Below are 22,412 nucleotides of genomic sequence, written 5' to 3' on the forward strand. Positions count from 1 at the left end.
TCAAAGTTATGCATTTTTTTAAGGTTTGTGATATGTATTTTCAAGCTGTCTTCCAGGAAAGCTGTACAAGATTTCTCCCACCAGCAGTGGGTCACAATTATTTTTCAAATTTCTAAGATGTACCAGATGATCTCTAAGATCATTTCTAGTTCCTATTTGCATCAAAATCTTACTGATATTCCACAAACTAGTTTACATGTCCGTTTTAGAATATATCATTTCCCTGATCACTAGTGTAAAGTGAATTCATGCTTGCATTATTTCTACAGTACATTTTTGGATAAAATTCACATAATTTTTTCTTATTCTGTTTTCTAGTGTATATCTCACCTGCCTTACTTAAGTACAAGCTCTGAAGTGAGGGCCGTATACCTTTGTTTCCAATATTACCCCAGCACGGTAGGTTACACATAGCGGTCTTCAATTTAGCATTGTAGTAGTTAAAACAAGTTGCAACTTGCTTTCTGCCATGACATGTTCAGATACCTTATCTGTTGACATTTTAAGTCCTGATTTCACTTGCATGAGTCCTTCTTCATTTTGCCCTGCTTACATCTTTCCTAGTTCTTTGTAGTTCGGGCTGCACTTGCAGAGTTGGGCACCAACTCTAAGCTAATCCTCATAAGGGCAGGATACTTACCAAGAGTAGGGCATGGAATAACTTTAGACATTCAGATGTAAGCTGTGGTGGCCCAACTGTGACCACAAAGCTTTGTTCTATCTTAATAAGTTGTCTTCTGTGCCAGTCAGTCTTGGGAACTGGACTGAGCTTCACTCTAGATTCCCTATCCTTAGCCCTGAGTATTATCCTTCCTAACAGTCTAGTCTCCATCTTCTAAAACTAGACTCCTTTCACTCCAAGGTGTTTGCTAGGCATTTTAGTGCTTGCCGGCTCCTGGCAACCTCTCCTTTTAGAAGACCAATACAGCTCCTTTTATATAAAAATAGACTTCTCTGAATGACACTGATTTCCTCCTGAGAAAGAGCTTTTTCCATTTTCCCACTACCACTGCTACTCACATAATATCTTGGTGTGTTTACACCAGAATTCCTCAGGTTGTTGTACTCCTGTGGAGACTGTACTTAAACTGACTTGACACCAGATTTGCTACCAACCTCTGTAACCAGGACATCCTATCTCAACATCTGCCTCATGTGGTTTAAGTTTTTTTCAGTCCCTGCTGTCTCGGCTTTCCTGACTTTCCTATTTAACTGATCTGCTATGCCTCCTTCCTTGATCATTAATCTAACTTACTGTAATCTAAATTATCACAGCTTTGGCTTGTGAATTATAGAAACAGCACAAGAGGTCAATGCCCAGAACCTTTCTGGTTGGCATGACTCATCTGGAGAAAAATGATCACCCCAATAGTATCTATTTAATATTTCTATTTTCCTCTGTTAGGTAAAATTCAGAATAAATTGAAGGAAAAAGTGAGCTATGCTTTGAAACTGAATTGAGACCACCATATACACAGGAACACAGGGAAAGCTGAGTTGCAAACAGATCCCAGATTAAATGTTAGTACTGTCAGTGGTGACAAATGCTTCCATGCTTTACAGATAAGCTTACAAGTGACATGCTGGGTTGGGTTCTTGCTATCACGTGTCAAAGAAACCTCATGACCTCCCTTATGATTCACTTCTTAAGTTGATACACCAATGTGCAGGTTTCAAAAAGTTTACTACAGCCAACTGTTCCATTAAGGTAAAAACAAACAAACAAACAAAACTCCCTTCCTCCCTTTTTTTCCCCAAAATGGTTCTCTGTACTTATAAAACCTCCAATCAAATAAATCGGAATATAGAGATCCTTCATAGAGTAGTATAAAGATAGAGATTGATAAATCTGAGGTCATTTCAAAGGAAATCTTTTTTGATTACCCCTTGCGTCAAATTTTCAAAGTAGCTAGAGTCAAGGCTCTAAAAAGTTTAAATCTATATGGATTTGCTATGAGGGCTTAAGGTCTAAATGCTTCAACAGATCCCAGAACAGCTGACTGCAAAACTACTGTTTATTTGATCATAATAAATTACATTGTTGATCTTTCACAATAATCGTGCTATAATCTCTAATTTATGGTAAAACCTTCTGCGAGATACAGAAAATGAAGGCCATGGTTCACCTTCTAGGACTCACGGGCATATTAAGTACAACTAGCAGTTTAGACAGAAATATGAACCTTGCTAAGGGAACTTTATAAATTGTTCCAGGGAACTACACCTTTTGCCTAGGGCTCCACCCATTGCTCCTCATCTAACTTTCCTTAAGACCTAGATATCCTCTAGGCATATAAACAACATCTAGAGGGAGTAATAATTTTAAAACATTTCCTTCATTAAAATCTGAGTCAGAAGTAAATGTTCTATACAAAATTCAATCACAAAGATTTATCTGAAAAACTTCACAAAAAATCCACTTTGAATCACAGAATATAATCACATTATACATCTTATAAACACAGACTCTTTAGTGATGACATATTCCTACAGCTCTACATTTTAGGTGACTCTACCATTCAGTTCTTAAAACCCTTAAACCAGGAATATCTCCTGGAAATAGAGACATTTCTCAAATGCTAGCTGCTGCTTCCATGTGGGTTTAAAAATGGAATGAATATATTTTATCTTATTTTAAACACTATTTTGAACTTCTATATCCAACTTCCAGTAATTATTATCAGAATTTCCATAATTTTATTAACAGCTACAGTATCTCCTAATTTAGTATCAACTGCAAATTTTATTAATGGGTTACTTAAATTTTCCCCTTAATTTAAGGGAAAAAAGTGCTTAATAAAAACCAGGCCAGCAGCAATTCTATTTGAAAGCACTTCAGTATAAACTTTCTCCATGACTGAATTCATTAGCCTTTTGCATTAGTCTCTGTTTATCATCTTTAAACCAAGCCAATCTTCATTAATTTTCTAAGGCATTTTCCCTAGTGCTTTCACCACAGTTTATATATAGCTCCTTTACTCTACAATTTTTCTAACCCTATCAAATTTGTCTCACTCTAACCCCATGGGATTGTTCATCACTAATACTTTTTAGAGGGATTATTGCAGCTTTTATTCTTTGGCATTTAATAAAAAAAAAAAACACTTCATCTTTAGTATTTGTTGATCCCTCTGAAACAGAGCTTTATAAACAAGTGTAAGTATAGTTCCTTTCTTTTACTGAATTATGATAAACTGACCACAAAATGTTTCTTGACCCAAATGATCTCTTCCTTCTCAGTATGTACTTTAAGCACTTTACTGTGCAGCACAGCATTCAAAGGCCTATTACAACTTACCATTTCATGCTCACCCACACCCCTCTCCCCTATATGTGACTTTCTTTGTGATACATCACACCCTTTCAGGCTTCTTTGCCTTTTGATCTTATTATTCCGTTAACTTACATTCTTTTGTAATCTCAACTTGCCAAAATTGTAAGTATTCTTCAAAGCCTAATTCAAACATCACTTCCTTTGTGAAACTTTCCCCAACTTCTTCTTCCGTTATCCTATATAAATTAGTTCATAAAAATTGTATACCACTTCTCATACTGTATTAGCAGGTTATGTCTCTCCTAGATTTTAAGAAAAGGAGTTTTTGTCTTACATAACTACAATTTTCGACATATAGAAGGCACTCAATAAAACCACACTGACTTGAATTCATTTGTACTGTTACTTTATGTTTTATCTATCGGTGTCTTGCCTCTCCAACTTGTCCTGCTTGCACTTACAGATTCTCAGGCTTAAGTTCTATATTATCTGGCATATTCTTAGCACATGATCAAAAATCTGTGAGTTCGAAGAAATGTTAGAAATTAACACAGTTCAAAACGTCAACCAATGCAATAATTCATTTTACTAAAAACCTTTGTTTAAATATCTATAATGACTCGCATGACCACACAGACTGGTTTGCCCAGGATAGTCCTATTACAATTAATAGCACCCCCTTTCACTTCCAAAAGTATCTAGGTGTTGATGACAAGTTGTATGGTTATCATAATAATGAAAAACTGCCTATTTCCTCAGAAGTACTGGACAGCTGAACAGCCCTAATTATTGTACCTTTTGAATTCTGAACCATGTGAATGTATTGTTTATTCAAAAAACATTTTTAAAAATTTCCCCTTTGTTATAGGTGAGTATGCGTGGAATTCTAGGACTAAAGGAAATCATTAAGAGTATAGGCTAAATTTATTACGATGAGTAAATTAAATAGATGGCTAAGTGTGAAATAATTAATTTGACAAAAAAACTAGGCCATTTTCTTGAGACTTGATTGTTTATTGAACCAGAAATACTCTAGACATAAGAACTTAAAATAGTTTAGTAGAAGCAGAGAAAAGCTAAATAAATGTTATGGACCAAGATTAAACAAAGGGGGAAGTCCTCAGGAATGCTGGCTTCTACAGGGCTACTTTAAAAATGAATAAATCAAAAATGATGTGAGCTTCTAAAGAAGTTTAATTGGGATAAACTGTCTTTATCCTAATAAAAGGAATAAGGCAATACTTAAGTCTTCATTTAAGTAGCTTTTCATATTCAATGTGCAAACAATTTATTCCTTTTAACTAAGGAAAATTTTAGCTGTTCAATTATCTGAATCATACTTATCTGCTACACCTCCAAAGATTTTTATCTGAGCCAAAAACTTCCATGCAGTGATTCAGCCAAAATAAAAATTTGCCACCAAGTTGTAACGCTCTGAAAAATGAATTTTGGTGTCTAATTGAATTTCAGAAAAATCACTCACTGGATACAAACAATAATTATTCTGAAAAATATTTGGTAATACACCTCTTAGATAAATATCCATTTGTATATTTTTAAGAGCTTTCAATTATAGAAATTGATTATATAGAGTTTTAAAACATGATGGATACATTCTCTAAGAACCATTTAAGCTAATGTCTATCTATCTATCTAACTATAAAGGTGCAGGTAAACACAGCTATCATCTAGATATCTATTCACATATGCAAAATGAATTTATAAGATATGTATACCCACCTCTTCATCATAATGTTTTCCAGATCTTAAGAGATTCTACTTAAAGAGAAGTCTTAGAATTGGAGATTATTTGGAAGAAGTTCTAAAAATACAGTTAACCAAGTATGGACTAGATCATACATGGATGCTTTCTTCGATCACGGGGCCCCTGGATGTATTCCTACAAGATTTATCCTACTAAAGTCTATTGGTATTGATCTCATGGTTAAATGTGTAATGGGGAAGTAGACAGTGATCCTTTAAATATACATTCTGAGCTACACTGTGAGCCAGGGGTTTTCCAATCTTGATGCTATTTATATTTTCTTTTTAAATTTATTTTATTTATTTATTTATTTTTGGTTGTGTTGGGTCTTCCTTTCTGTGCGAGGGCCTTCTCCAGTTGTGGCGAGTGGGGGCCACTCTTCATCGCGGTGCGCGGGCCCCTCACTGTCGCGGCCTCTCGTTGCGGAGCACAGGCTCCAGATGCACAGGCTCAGTAGTTGTGGCTCACGGGCCCAGTCGCTCCGCGGCATGTGGGATCCTCCCAGAGCAGGGCTCGAACCCGTGTCCCCTGCATCGGCAGGCAGACTCCCAACCACTGCGCCACCAGGGAAGCCCTAAATATACATTCTGAGCTACACTGTGAGCCAGGGGTTTTCCAATCTTGATGCTATTTATATTTTCGCTCAGATGATTCTCTGTTGTGCGTGATTGTCCTGTGCATTATAGGATGTGTAGTGGCATCTCTGGCCTCTATCCATTAGATGCTAGTGGAATTCCCCCACCCTCCACCACCTATCCAATTGTGACAACCAAAAGTGAGGAGAAATACTGTTCCTAGTTGAGAACCACTGCTGTAAACAAATGAGGCAGCATGGTATAGAACAGATTAGACTAGATTGAGATTCAAGAGGCTGGGTTCTAATCCAGCTGTTTTTGTCTCTAACTTTGGGATCATGGGGAAATTACCTAATCTGGCAGTTCTCAAAGTGGATTATGGAGGGTAGTATTGCTAAATCAGCTAACAACCTTATATAACAAATAGCTAAGCCCACTTAACTTTCCAGGACCATATACTTTTCTATTTTATAATAAAAAATATTGACTAAGGACTTTAACTTAGGCTCTAATGCTACTGCTTGTAATAAACCAACTCCTACACCATAAACAGCTAGAAAAGTTGCAAAAATTAAAAAAGAAAAAAATTTAAAACAATAAATGAAGCCAGGACTTGATGGGACAAGATCTCTGAGAAAAGAGAACCTTAAAGACCTAGGCTAATGTGCTAAAAGTTGACCTGCAAATTCTTGGTGCTGGGTGAGAGGTTGAGAATCTACGCAATTGGCTCTTGCTAAGAGGCAGCAAAGCCAACAGAGCTTTTGGCAGTCTCCAGGGCTGGTGAGACAAAAACTGGAGTTTCAGGCTGCCAAGGCAATCAGAATTGAAGTGGCGTGATCCTGAAGGGGAACACAGTGGAGTAAGCCTTATACTCAGGGGTTTTCTCCTTTGAGGTGTTTGCCAAACTTGTAAGGCAGCAGGACAAAAGGCCAAGATACTAAGCAGAAGACCTCTAAAAGGCAGAGTAATTTTTTGGCAGTTATATGGTGCCAAAGAGAACCTACCAATGAGTAGGGACCCTAGTAAATACGCCAGGATTTCAGGTGAGATTTCAGGAGAGAGACAGCATTTCAGGAGTGGGGAAAAAAACCGGAAGTAGATCGAACCTTATAAAAACTGCAACAAAACCTTGAGCTAGTTCAGTTTTTGATCTAGCTTTACTCTAGCTACCTTCTACAGGAAAACAGTATCACCAACAGAAATGCTGTAATTTATTAGGAACAAAGAAACAGACCAACAGATGACTGAGACATAGTTTTTGGACATGCAATTTACTATTACAGTGATTAATATGTTTGAAAAATTAATGAGAAGGTAGAGGATTACACTATAAAACTGGGATCAATAAAAAAGAATCAAATAATTTAGAAAAAGAAAAATGTGATTACTGAAATAAGGAACTCAACAGATGGGACAAAGCAAAAAAGAGAGGATTAGTGAACTAAATGCTAGGACACCGCAAAACACAAAAGCTGAAGCTTGAGGCGGGGAAAAAGGACAAAAAATACAAAAAAGGCATAAAAGACATATGGGACACAATAAAAAAGGCCTAAGATATGTGTAATTGGTCTCCAATTGGAAAATCAGGGATGCAGTATCTAAAGAGATAATTACTGAGAATTTTCCAAAACTGTTAAGAGTCATCAACAATAGATTCAAGAAACACTAAAACCCCCAGCAGGATAAATACAAGGAACACCAAAACCAAATACAAAGTTAAAGTCAAAGAGAAATTCCAAAAAGCAGTCAGAGAAAATGGAAATATTATATAAATACCTCATTCAAAGAATAAGACTAAAAAAGATGTTAATTCTCTCCAATTGAAATCCAGATTCAATATAATCTCAATAAAAATTCTATTAAGGATTTGGAAAAAAAAAAAACTTTGGGGGTGGTGACAACAAGTTGATTGTGGAATTTACCTAGAAATGCAATGGGCCAAGAAGAACCAGGACAATCCTGAAGAACAAAATTAGAAAGCTGACATTACCAGATAAAAAGGCTGATTATAAACTAAGAAACCAACAGTGTAAACTGGTACGAGAATAAAGAGAACAATGGAATAAAGTCTCGAAAAAGGGACACAGATATAAGGTCACTTGAAATGTGACAAAGGTACCAATTCAGTGCAGTTAGGAAAAGGATGTTCCTTTTAATAAGTGATGATGGGTCAACTGGTTACTCATACGCACAAAATAAATGAATCATGCCCTCTAGCCCACACCATATATAACTGATTCTAATTCTAGATGGACTGTGGATCTAGATTAAAAAAATAAAAAAATTATAGAAAAAGAGAATAGGAAAATATCTTCACGAGCTTGGCATATGCAAAGATTTTCTTCAAAGAACATGAAAAGTTATTACCCACAGGAGAAAAATTATAAATTGGACTATATTAAAATTAAAGGCTTTTGTAACAAGACTTGCATGCTGACTGTAAGAAGAATTATAATCAATAAGACAATCTAATAAGAGCAAAAGACTTCAGGGCTTCCCTGGTGGTGCAGTGGTTAAGAATCCACCTGCCAGTGCAGGGGACACGGGTTCGAGCCCTGGTCCGGGAAGATCCCACATGCCACGGAGCAACTAGGTCTGTGAGCCACAACTACTGGAGCCTGTGCGTCTGGAGCCTGTGCTCCGCAACAAGAGAGGCTGTGATAGTAAGAGGCCCGCGCACCGTGATGAAGAGTGGCCCCCGCTTGCTGCAACTAGAAAAAGCCCTCGCACAGAAACGAAGACCCAACACAGCCAAAAATAAATTAAAAAAAAAAAAAAGTTACTTTTGGATAACAGTATTTTGACTAGATACTGTAGGGCCAAAGACAAAAAGGACTATAATCTAACACTGTACATTAAGGAAATATGTTTCACACAAGGGTATGGGTAAGCAATTCAAAACTACTTTAAGACAGAACAAATAGTAAATGTATCTTATATAATGAGAACCAGAACTTTCAATGTCAGAGGAAGTTATAAATAAGGAAAGAGAGAAGGCTAGAATGAACTCTTGTTGGACTGGAATCAAAGGTATCAGTTTGAACTCATGGAATTTAAATATATAAATGGACAGATATAGGAATAAGTATAGATGGGTATAGATTCATGGGTTGTTATACATACATATATTGCCAATCTATTTGCAAGAGGGCCTAGAAGCAATGATTCTCAAGTAGCAATGAACATATCTAGCACCCAGATCTGGGTTTCTAAATACCATTTGCTAATAAAAGGAACTGGGGTTATTTGAAGAAGTAGTCGATTCTTGGACCGAGGTAGGTAAATACAAGAGCCTAGAGCATCTTATGTTGTCAAAAGTAAGGTAGTGCTTAAAAAAGTATGGGGACAGAGCAAGATAAAAAGTCTATATACTGGGTGATTCTATTTTAAAAAGAAGCAAAACAAATTGTTAGCAGCAGAAGCCAAAATAATAAGTACATTTGGTGGGGGTAATGATTAGGAGGGGAGCACAAGAGGTGGCTTCTAAAGTGCTAGAAGTGTTCTATTACTTGATCTGGTGGTAGCTGGTACAGGTGTGTTGACATAGTGAAAATCTGTACCAATTTTGTATCCATACTGTATTTCAAAATAAACCATACAAAATGTTCTATATTTTGATTATGGTGGTTACACGTTATTTGGTGAAATATATCTGTATTTTACTACATGTAATCTATACCTCAATAAATCTGAATAAGGGTCCTTCCAAAAATAAATGCTATAATAAGGCTAACATTTGCCTAATGTAGGCTGTCTCCCATTTTGCTTTCTAGCTTTGACAGAAAGGTGGGAGTTGAAAGAAGTCTCATTTCTTGACAGGCCTGAGATCACTAAACCACACATACCATGCCCCAAAGATATTACTTTGTCAGGAATGTGACAGTTCCACATATGTCATTCTAAATTATGTTCGACCTCTTGGCTAATTAAAGGACTTTGTCTTTTATGGTTACAAAAATCTAAAAATGGAACATGAGTTAGTAACTTACTTGTTTATATTCATAGTTAAGAAATATTGATATATATTCTGTAAAATCTCATCTGGTAAGAACTTTTTTCCATGAATGCCATACACAGACACTCTGAAAGAATGCTACTTAATTTGTTCCATCCACGCCATTACCAACCTATGCCAACAAGAACATGATTTAAAATTGGTTTGGCTGCAGTAGAGATAACATTTTCAAAGTGATTTATAATAATATTTTGTAGCAGTAGGAGTTGTGATGATGTGCTGACATTATTCTTCCAGCTGCTGAGATTGTTTTCCTTCAGAGTTTGCATTTTCTTTTGCACACCTTCTGTGCCTTATGCCTACCAGAACTGCAAATCACACTGATCTTTTCTTAGAGGGTAATGGACAGCACTGAGTGTTTTCAAAGAACATGAAAACTTAACTAGCAAATGGGGTGACAAGTTTAAGGACTCAAGAACATGAAGGCAAGAAACTTCAATAACCCCATTTACCCATAATGAAATGACAAAGGACACTACAATGTGACTATCTTACATTACAAGCATGCCAGAGGCAGGAGACTATTTAAAGTAGTATGTAGATTGCTTGTTATTGTGGATGGGTCCTTGTTACTTTGTGATTTATTGAGAAAGAGAAGCATTCAACAAGGCCTGACTTACTGAAGTACTAGATGCTTAGCTGCTAAAAGGTTTTGTTTCCATTATCCCATAGGATCATAGAACTCACAGAAACATTATTAAATCACATAATCCAATGGTTCTCAACGTGAGAGATGGAGGATAGACAGCACTGCTATATCACCTAAGGGAGGTTTTTCAACAAATACACAATCCTATACTCCCCTTCCCTCAGACTCTATCACCCCCATTCTTATACATCTTCTTGAGGATGTATATTCTAACTCCTCACAGGGATGTATCAGGTTGAGGGGAAGGTGTTTTTATGAAGGGAGGGCTCTATTTACCAAAAGCCCATTAGGTGACTCTAATATAACAGCACCAGTCTTCCAGGTGAAAACCTCTGACCTAGTCTGTTTTTTCTGTGTGGGCAAAATTACAATTCAAACAGCCCAGAAAGCACTCTGAAAGTATTCAGAAAAGTCTACAGTTTATTCTTCAGTGGACCTATTTTATTGTCTCATAACAGCCACTGTGTAAAATGCATTATTTTCAATTTAGAACAAAAGTCCTATTGCTTCCTCCAATTTTTAGTGATAACTTTAGTATGGAAACTTGGAGAAATTTAAACTTCCTATAAGGACATATATATGTATATGTATATATATTTACACATGTGTATGTAGAAAATCTTTATTTTTTTCACTACAGTCCTTATCATAGTAAGATGTTAATATATGAAGACCTTATTAGCAGCTGCTTTCCAGTAGGTAATCTGTAGTATTAGTTTTTCTAAAGTTTATAGACACAGAAACGATTTCCCTAACCTGACTCCCATTCCTCTAACAGGTTCATTCAACATTAAAAGGATCAAAATGGATAGAATCATCTTTTCCTTCCTGCCCTTCATCCCTAGTCTCTTACTCATTACTTTCCAGTCCCCCTCAGGTCCCCTCACCCCCCAAAAAGCTCGGAACTCAATTATCCTGTAAGCAATGAGCCAATGATGTGACAAAACCTCTGGGCTGGAAGGATAGAGGATGGATACCCAAATGAAATAGAGGTGACCAAAATAATAGGGTAAGTGGAAAAGGCTTTAGATTCACAAGCAATTTATAGGCGAGGAATTCAAAGAATTACATTTATAAAATAAGAGAAAGTAGTTTACAGACTCTGTATTTCAAAAGGAGAAAGGTCTCTAGAATTAAATACCAAGGAAACTAATTTTGTTACATTATCGCTAAATGTCACAAACTTAGCAGTGATCATTTAAAAGTACTCTACAGTGTGAGGTTTAAGGAACTAAAACACGAATTCCTAATTAGTGTTTTAATAAGTGTGCTAGCACTGCCTTGTGCTGTTCTGGAATGTCACTTATGGTAAATTAAGGGACACATTCCTTCCCCATCTTCCATTAGTATTTTATGCTAGGAGGTGGGAAAAAGCTGATCCATATTCAAGAGGAAAGGAGGAAAAACAATAACAAATTGGCATCTCTTCTGTGAATTGCCCCACAGGCCAAGCATTTTTATGTTCTTAATCATTATTAAATGACTTAACATGACACCCAGAGCCTGGCGAATGATTGCATCCTGACATGAGAACGAATTACAAATGAAATGAAAGATCAAGCCGTATTAGAGGATTGCCTCTGGGAAATGAAAATCTTTAATTCTCTTTTATTATTGACATTTATTTGGCTGCCATGAATAACAACATAGCAAAGAGATTCAGCTATGCTTGTGCATTGAATAGCTTATCCCAGGGCTCAAAACTGCATTAACATTTATCATGTTTGCTTTTGTAGCTGACACCGCTGAACAGATTCTCTATCCATCTTGTATTTATCATGCATTGCAGATATAGTGCATCCCCTAATTTAAGTTCATTTTCATATAGTAGGAACAGCAAAGATTAGCCAGCGTCTTTCCTCAAATAAATTCCTGCTGGTAAGCATCCTTAAGAATGGTTTAATAGATTTAATAAAGAACAAAATGAGTTGACAAGGAAATTCAGTCACAGGAAGGGGAAGCTAATTTTAAAGGTTTCAATTTTGGGAAAATTGTGCAAATTCACAACGAGGAAGACACTTGTACAATATGTAGATCTGGAATATATAAAGCCTTAAAATAAATGTCTCCATAAAGAGCAACAAATTGCATTTTATGAATCTGAAGGCAGTATAACAGTTCCTATAAGAAATCTGCATGTTTTTCACTTTTCTAAACAGTGTTCATTGCTAAGACAGGAACAGGCCACATACTATAGGAAGACAGAAATCCAGATAGCTATTATCAATGAAGGGATATCTTTTCATGACTTATTTCTTTTCTTTCTTGTACAAATTAACAACATGGCTTTTCCTGTCACAACAATTAAAGATTATATACTACCTGGTGCCTTTGCTCACATGGTCCTCTTTAACTGGACTGCCCTCCTTTCTTTAAATCCTTCCTAAAATTCAAGGCTTAGCAAGGATATCAATGTGTCTTGGGAAAAACCACTTAATATCTCTGAATTGTGTCTGAAAAATTATTTTTTACTTTTCTTTCTGTTTTATATACTTTTAATTTTGGAGAATTTTAAGCATATATAGAAGTGGAAGTAATAGCATAATGACCATCCCCCATATATCCATCACATGGCTTCCACAATTATTTACTCATGACAAATCTCATTTCATCTATAACCCAACTTCACTATTTACCACTCACTGAATTATTTTGAAACATATTTTTTGAAGTAAATTTCTCAATCTTGCTTTTGACAATTCTAAAATAAGAAAGTTGAAATAAATTAACTGTAGGGTTCCTTCTCCCCACAATTTGACAATAATTTCTTTTTTCACCCATTTCAGGCTTATATATTTAATTCAATAAAAAATTTACTCCATATTCACTATAACTTCTTTCTTCAAGCTTTACTGATCTCCTTCTCTGAGTCAATACAACCCATATACTCTGTACCAATAATTAAGAAATATAATTATACTTTGTTGTATTCATACTTTGATGTGTACCAATTTTATGTTCCAGTTAGATATTTAAGGCTATCTTAAATTTCAGTGTTCAGCAGAGTACTGAACAAACACAGAGGTAATAATTGCTACTGTTTATAATAATTATAAGTTAACTGGTTTTAATCCTAAGGGTTCAGAGAGTATTTAAAGGTTTGTATTTTGGCTTTAATAGTAGGCGGCATCATATTGACAATATTACTCATTTTAATCAATAAATGTTTGTTTACTAGCTGAAATTCCTATTCTATTTATTTATTTTTAAAATTATTTATATATATATATTTATTTATTTATTTTGGCTGCACTGGGTCTTAGTCGAGGCACATGGGATCTTCATTGCAGCATGCAGGATCTTTTTTTTTTAGTTGCGGCATGTGAACTCTTAGTCGCGGCATGCATGTGGGATCTAGTTCCCCGAACAGGAATCGAACCTGGGCCCCCTGCACTGGGAACACGGAGTCTTACCCACTGGACCACCAGGGAAGTTCCCTCTATTCTAGTTATATGAGTGCTATAAAATAGATGGCTGAGTAAAAACAGAAGTGAGGTTTTGTTCTTGAAGTTTAAAACTAAGGAAGTAACTTATTTCTGAATTCTATTTGCTCATAATCAGATAAATTTATTTTATTCAAGCACAGGTATTTGCTAAGTAAAATGTCTTTTTTTTTTCAGGAAAGACATTTCTAGACTGACACTATCTCCAAAATATCAAAGTAAATAAACTAAATCAATGTGGATTTACTCAACTGAATTTTAATAAATTAAGTTCTTGAAAATGAAATCTTTTCTGAGAGAAGATAGGTGTATTTATTAAAAAATAAATAAATAAAAGGTATATTTTCACAGCAATAGAACAAATAGTCCTAAAATTTGTAGGGAACCACAAAATACTCCGAATAGCCAAAGCAATCTTGAGAAACAGAACAAGGCTGGAGGCATCACATTTCCTGATTTCAAACGATATTACAAAGATAGTAGTCAAAATAGAATAGTACTGCAGCATAAAAACAAACACATACATCAATGGAACAGAACAGAGAGCCCAGAAATAAACCCACACATGTATGGTCAATTAATTTATGACAAAAGAGCCAGGAGTATACAATGGGGAAAGGATAGTCTCTTCAATAGATGGCGTTGGAAAAACCAGACAGCCATATGCAAAAGAATGAAACTGAACCACTATCTTACAACATACATAAGCATCACCTCAAAATGGATGAAAGACTTGAAGGTAAGACTTGAAACCAAAAAACTCTTAGAGGGAAACAAAGGGGATAAGTCCTTGATATTGATCAATGATGATTTTTTTTGGATTGCACACCAAAAGCAAAGGCCAAAAAAGCAATAATGAGCAAGTGGGGGTTCAAACTAAAAAACTTCTGTACAGCAAAGGAAATCATCAATAAAATGAAAAGGCAACCTATGGAATGGGAGAAAATATTTCCAAGTCATGCACCTGATAAGGGGTAAACGTCCAAAATATATAAAGAACTCATACAACTCAACAGCAAAAAACCAAATAATCCAGTTAAAAAATGGGTAGAGGATCTGAATAGACATTTTTTCAAAAGAGGACAACAGATGGCCAATAGGTACATGAAAAGGTGTTGACCATAACTAATCATCAGGAAAATACAAATCAAAACCACATTGAGGTATCATCTCATACCTGTTAGAATGGCAGTCATCATAAAGACAGGAAATAAATGTTGGCAAGAACATGGTGAAAAGGGTACCCTTGTGCACTGTTGGTGGGAATGTAAATTGGTGCAGCTGCTATGAAAAACAGTATGGAGGCTCCTCAAAAAATTGTAAGTAGAACTACCATATGATACAGCAATTCTACTTCTGAGCAATTAGCCAAAGGAAACAAAAACACTAACCCAAAGAGATATCTGCACCCCTATGTTCGTTGCAGTATTATTTCCAATAGCCAAGACATGGAAACAACCTAAGTGTCCACTGATAGACACTCAGGATGGACAGACTTCAGAATGGATAAAGAAAATGTGGTATACACACACACACACACACACACACACACACACACACACACACTGAAATATTATTCAGCCATAAAAAAGGAAATGCTGCCATTTGAAACAATATGGATGAACATTCAGGGCACTATGCTAAGCAAAAGAAGTCAGACGTGGAAAGACAAATACTGTATGATCTCACTTATATGAAGAATTAAAAAAAAAAAACCAACAAAACCCAAAATCATAGATACAGAGAACAGACTGGTGGATGCCAGAGGTGGAAATGGGGGTGGAGGTGAGATGGGGTGAAAGGCATGAAGGTGGTAAAAAAAAAAAAAAAAAAGAAAAAGTACATTGCTTTGAATAAATTATAATAGAAAAAATATAGAATTTTGTTAGAATGATTAATCTCCATAATACTGGGTTTCTCCCACAGTTTCCACATATACCTGTAGCCAGTATGGTGTCATCTCTCCCTTGGGTGAAAACCACGATTCGCTGCCTCTCTGAGTTCACCTTTGGAAGGGCCTGGGTCTTTTTGGCTATTTCTTTAATGTCTTCAGTCTATTAATAGAAAGGAGGAAAAAAATTCTCATAACCAATACAATAAACTAAAATTTTATTAGTAGATTAAGGATTTATCTTCTCATGTTCAAAATAAGAGAGACCTGAAGATGTATTAAGAGTTATTATTTAAAAATTTTAACCACATACCGAAGTAAACAGAATAGTATAACAATCTTCAAGGAACCCACCATCAAGATGCAACAATTTTAAATTTATGAGATGACACTTATTTCATCTATATACCTTTATCCACCTGCCTTTCATATTATTCTGAAGCAAATCTCATATACTAATGTCACATGTAAATGCTTTAGTATGTATTTCTGAAAGGTAATGACTCAAACATAACCATATAACTATTACCATACTTTTAAAAATTAACATTTCTTTGATATCAACAAAAACACAGTTTTCAAATTTCCAATTAATGAGAGATTGTAAAAAGAGTAATATTAAATTATTTTAGAGGTTTACAGAGCATAATTATGCTGATTCTGGAAATAATGCAGTTACTATAATGACAAATTTTTCAAAGAACTAAAATAAGAGAAAGAACTACTTTTTTTAAAGATAAAGTTTTAAAAATTACAAATTAATTCTAGAAAACTTCATGCTATTTTGCATATCACACAGGCTGCGAAGTTTTACATCATAAATGTCTGTCTTGAAATCTAACTCTTGAGCTATGGGTTAGATTTTTAGAATCATGTTTTCAACAATTTTAGATAACTTAAAAACCCATGTCTGAATTCAGTGGGCCTCTACAATTGCCCATGGTTTGGGGTTTGTTTGTAGTTTACTCTATCACTGTGTAAAGTTTCAAACAGTTATGGAGAGAGAAACACATACCAGAGGGGAAATATATCTAAGAAAATAATTTAATTAGGATGCAGGACAGAAGAATTTAGGTAAGTAAGGCAGACAAGTCACATTGGTTACAGACAACATCAGAAACCACGATGTTTTTAAAGGTATGATGGTCATCAGTGAAATATTTGTATGCTGTTTATTCACAAAATACTTAAGAAATTCTGGATGATATATGAACCTAAGCTTCTCCTATACCTAACATCATGATTCCAGAGGACTGTTGTTTCTGAAAAGAATAGCCACTTGTGATTGGACAATGCCCTGACCTTTCAAACATGCTGACTATTCCACTTCTGGTTGCTTATTTTAGAAGAGAACTAAGCCTGAACTCTGATAACATGAGAAGAAATTCCCTCAGTTTGAGGGGAAAGACTATTAGAAATGACTGACAACAGTTGAAAGGACCCCTCAAAATGCCAATGTCTTTTTTCTGTTTGTTTGTTTGTTTTTTAAATTTTTACTGGAGTATAGTTGATTTACAATGTTGTGTTAGTTTCAGGTGTACAGCAAAGTCAATCAGTTATATATACATACACATATCTTTTTAAAATTCTTTTCCCATACAGGTCATTACAGAGTATTGAGTAGAGTTCCCTGTGCTATACAATGGGTCCTTATTATTAGTTATTCCCAATGTCTTATAATAATAATGTCTTTACTCTCCCAAATAAATGTATACATTAAAAAAATTACATATATTCTCTCAGTCTCCTTATCAAACACGTATTTTACTGCTGTAGGATTTTTGCTTATGATTGAGCACAGTTCATCTTAAGTAAAGGTAAGAGGCAAACTCCAGAAAGATTCACTTTACCATCTTGGGAGCGGAATCTTATGCATGTACTGGATGTTTTCTAAGTAGAGGTCCTTCTTTAGGTGGTATAAGGAATAAATTAAGAGTGAGATTCGGTTGTCTTATACCAACCCTGTGAGAAGATATATTTTTTGTGGTAGTTTTGGTATCCTAATCAAAGAAATATTTTTTTTAATGCCTCAGATTAAATCTTATAAAAATGGCAATTCAAGATGGAAACAAACTTTTCAAATACAAAAGATAAATCTTTACAGAAAGGTTAAGCTATATTTTCTGTTGATATTTGTATCGATATCCACAGTTCGTGCAAAACCCCTTTGTCCCTCTTGGAGCACTGTCAGTGTGCACCAAATCTAAATTTCTCACTATGCTTTGAGGAGTCATTGCTTCGCCCTCAACAGCTGATTCCCATCTAGTATAAAAACTTTTCTTAAAATCTCAATTTTGTCTTCCCAACAATATATATATTTCGAGTTCTGTAGCCTCTCCTCCCCTATCCCCTGGTAGATTCTTCTCCCATATACCTGGGTTAACATATCTTAACAGAATGATGAAATTACAAGGGAGTATGACACAGCTGGATTTACTATTTGTGTGACCTCAAGGAGGTAAATAAACCTCTCAAGCAGGTAAATAAACCTCCCGACAAAACTAAGACAATAATATTTGTGTTAAAAGATGTTGGGAGTGAAGTATGCTAAAATCAGTGGGCAAAAGTCTAAAGAGAATCAGGATATTTGCATAGGCTCATAGTATCTCCTCCTAAGATACTTATTCATTACAAAAGGAAAAACAGAAATGTTACAGTGGAGAAAGTTGACAGACATCACAAACCCCAGTGATCAAATTTAGCGATGCTAAAATTAGTGGGTAAAATAGGATATTTGCACAGTCTCAAAATATTGCCCCCAAGATATTTATTAACTACAGTGGGAAAACAGTAACTTCACAGAGGATAAGTACCACCTTAACCCAGTGATCAAAGTTAACCTGGCAAACAGTAAGACACTGGGCTATCATGTACATCCCTGATGTGATGCACTGAGAAGGGTGATCTCTGTGGTATTTCTGCCAAAAATGCATGACCTCAATTTAATTATGAGAAAACATCAGACAAACCTAAATTGAGGGACATTCTACAAAATGACTGACAGGTACTCTTCAAAAGTATCAAGTTCATGAACAAGGAACAAGTGAGAAACTGTCTGATAGGAAGAGACTAAGACAATATGACAAATAAATGCAACGTGTAACCCTGGATTAGATTGTGGAACAGAAAAAGGAAATTAGAGGAAACTGGTAAAATCAGAATAAATTCTGTAGTTCAGTTACTGACACTGTACAAATGTTAATTTCCTGACTTTGATTATTACATCCTGGTTATGTAAGATGTTAACATTAGGGGAAGCTGAGTGAAGGTATCTGGAAATTCTCTGTACTATTTTTGCAAATGTTCTAAATCTAAAATTGTTTCAAAATAAAAAGTTAAAAATGGTTTTTTGTGAGGATGAAAGAAGATAAGGTAAGTGAAAGAGCTTAATGCAATATTTAGCATACGCCAAGTACTTAATAAATATTAATTTATTTCCTCTATTTACTGTCATTTTAATACTTTCCAAAATTGTCAAATCCTAAGTTGCCTCAAAATCTCCAGAAAGGGCCTCAAGAGTTTTGAGTATCGAGAATTCAATTATGGTATCTAATAAGGGAGGACAAAGAGAAAAAAGGAAGGAGAAGTAGAAGAAAGCTCACACAATTTAGCTATGAGCCATGTATAAATAGCTATGAGCACTCTGAAGTACTCATTAAATCTTAACCACTCTAGGCAGTAGGTATTATTACTATATCCCTATTTCATAGATGTAGAAACCAAGAGCCATGTATGTAGATCTAAAGTACTCATTAAATCTTAACCGCTCTAGGCAATAGGCACTATTACTATATCCCCATTTTATAGATGAGGAAATTGAGTCACAGAGAGATTAAGTAACTTCCTAAGGTCATAAACATACTAAGAGGTGGAGTCAGGACTAGCACCCACAAAGTCTAACTCCAGGGATTATACTCTTCCATGTTATCCACAGATTATACTGCTTCTATGAATTCTGGCAATGTGCCTTCTGTTGTTGTAACCAAAAAACTAGAGCATCTTTATCCTAAATCATTTTATGCCACATTCACAAGTCATTGCTGATCTTGCATTTAAATATGATATTTTTTCTTAATTATTCTGGCTTGTATTTTACCCTAGTGAATTTCATCTTCTGAATGTCCAGCTATTTCTCATTTTCCAAGGTCATTGGAAATCTAATTTCCTCCTCCAGTATGTTAGAATGTGAGAAGGAAAGAAGTGTAGTTTATATAGTAAAGAGTACCAGACTCAGAGAGCTGAGCTCTGATTCTGGCTCTATTGTCTGTTCCCTACATGACCTTGAACAAGTCATGCAGCTTATTTTTTCTGTTCAACTGATATGGCAATACATGCCCTACCTACCCGACCCACCAGGTTTGTATGAATATTAAATGTATCGATGATATGTTAGAAAAGGTTTTATAAACTGTGAATCATTTCATAAATGTTAAATTATGCTTTTATTGTCACTGGTGATCACACACCTTAAATTTAGCATTGTTTTCCAAATTAAAGAATATATTCTCGGGACTTCCCTGGTGGTGCAGTGGTTAAGAATCTGCCTGCCAATGCAGGGGACACGGGTTTGAGCCCTGGTCTGGGAAGATCCCACAGGTTGCGGAGCTACTAAGCCCATGCGCCACAACTACTGAGCCTGCACTCTAGAGCCCATGAGCCACAGCTACTGAAGCCCTCACGCCTAGAGCCCATGCTCCGCCACAAGAGAAGCCACCGCAATGAGAAACCTGCACACCACAACGAAGAGTAGCCCCTGCCTTCTGCAACTAGACAAAGCCTGTGCGCAGCAACAAAGACCCAACACAGCCAAAACTAAAAAAAAACAAAACAAAACAGAATATATTCTCTTCATTCCATTTTTAACAAGCTGATGATACAAATGTTAAACAATACTGTCACAATCTACCTACTCTTGTAGAATACCAATTGTGGTGTCCGCATACATTGCCTCACTTAACCACAGCGTATTCTGCTTTGTTTCCGAAATAGGAACTCCTATAATAATTATGGGGTTCATATGATGTGTCAGCCTCCGTCCTGTCTCATACTACTTCCTCCTCACTCACTCCGTTCCAGTCACACTGGCCTCCCGTCAGTTCCTGGAGTACACAGTATATTATGCTCTTTCGTGTCTGAGGGCCTGTGTACTCTTGTTCCCTCTGTTTGAAATTTGTTTCCCTATTGTTTATTTGTTTTGCTTTTTTCTGTCATAGCTAGATATTTGTATTTTTCAAGTTTTCAAAGTGTTAGGCAGAAAGTTAGTGCTCAGCAAATATTTGTTGAATGAGTAAGTGATTAAATGAAGAGAATTTGAAGACTATCGTATCTCTTTCTGTTAATCTAGTGTTTTAAAACTGTTGTCATTTGGGACTCAGTCACCTAGGGAAGCAGCATTGTACTCTCTTGGCCAGCATGACCTGACTTAGTGTCTTATTTCCAGAAACTCTTGGTGATCATTCACTGCATTCTTTGTATCTGTAAGGAACACAGGAACCTTAGAAAAATCTTGGAGAATTCTTTGGGAATCAATACCTCCTGAAACTCTCTGGACTTGCTATCCAGTGCTGATCAGTGGAACTTTCTGTCATGATGTATATGTTTATATCTGCTCTGTCCAATATGGTAGTCCCTATCTACATATGCATGCACTTCAAATGTGCCAAGAGACTGAGGAACTGAATTTTAAATTTTATTTAATTTTAATTTAAATAGCCACACGTGGCTAGTAGATGCGTATTGGATAGCACAATTCAATACTTTCCTCTCTCAGTGGTATAAGATGATAGAGTTGTCACTGGTCAGAGAAAGACTACAAGCCTGGAAGCCTCTGGGTAGAGTCAAGGGCTGTAGGGAAAGTAGGAAAATGTTAAAAGATTGCTTTATTTCCTCTATGGTTAGAAGTATTGTATTTTAGAGATCTAAAGTAAGAAAAGTAAAATTTGTTGCTTGGAGTAAAACTGAATAACTGATCCAATAGAAAAGGTATGAGTTCTCGTCATCATTTGGCATATACTCTATTTCACTGAGAATGAAAATATAAAAAATATTTTTATTTAGGTTTTGGAGGTACGTCCTTCACTTTAAATCAATTTTCAATACTGCTTTAAAAAGGTTTCATAATGAAACATGTTACTAAGTACCTTATTTTTATTTAGGTTCTAAAAATACAAACCTTTAATCAGTTCAGTTCAAGATAAGGTTGATTTAAAAACACACTGCAGTCTGAACCGATTTTCCAAAATAATAAAAGGCCTCACGAAACTTTTTACCCCAAGAATTGTCATTTTAAATTCTTAGCAGGTCTGTCATTTAAATCAGGGCACTATGCAATTTTCCATCAACCTATATATATATAAAAAAATCTTCTCTCTTCTGCTTTGTGCTCTGCCCAGCTCCAGTTTTTATCTCATTCTCCAGTGCCCTCCTAAGCTGCCTCTTCTTACTGAAAATTGCCCAATTCGTTTTAAAGATTAAAGATTTTTTTCTTAATTATCTAAAATTTGCAGAGGAGCTAATCAGAATATCATAAACAATGCTGCTGAGGATATTTCCTGATGAATAAACACTGGTTATTTTTAGAGGCATTTAGATTGGTCTCTTAGCAGACAGATCACTAGTGGCAACACTCAGTGGCTTTGGGAACTGACTGGGATTTATAATAGAAAATGAGGGTAGGACAGTGGATTTGTGGGAAGAAAAAAATGCCCACCTTTCCTTTCTTTTTTAATTTTTTCATTTCTCTCCTCTCATTCATGCCCCAAATTAAGAGGTAAAATTAAAGTTGGGAAGAATAAGACACA

General features: G+C 35.6%; 1 protein-coding gene across 3 annotated transcripts in view; it reads right to left on the minus strand.

Annotated features, from left to right (window-relative positions):
* The window catches only part of ADK (adenosine kinase), a 511,842-nt gene that overhangs the window by 67,623 nt on the left and 421,807 nt on the right, over positions 1-22,412 (minus strand). For all 3 annotated transcript variants that reach the window (XM_059899210.1, XM_059899208.1, XM_059899209.1), the window contains one exon: positions 15,661-15,775. In XM_059899210.1, the coding sequence (XP_059755193.1) occupies positions 15,661-15,775 (115 nt within the window). The remainder of the gene's footprint in view (positions 1-15,660; positions 15,776-22,412) is intronic.

This window comes from Balaenoptera ricei, chromosome 16 (assembly GCF_028023285.1).
Source record: "Balaenoptera ricei isolate mBalRic1 chromosome 16, mBalRic1.hap2, whole genome shotgun sequence".
In the NCBI taxonomy this organism is placed as follows: Eukaryota; Metazoa; Chordata; class Mammalia; order Artiodactyla; family Balaenopteridae; genus Balaenoptera; species Balaenoptera ricei.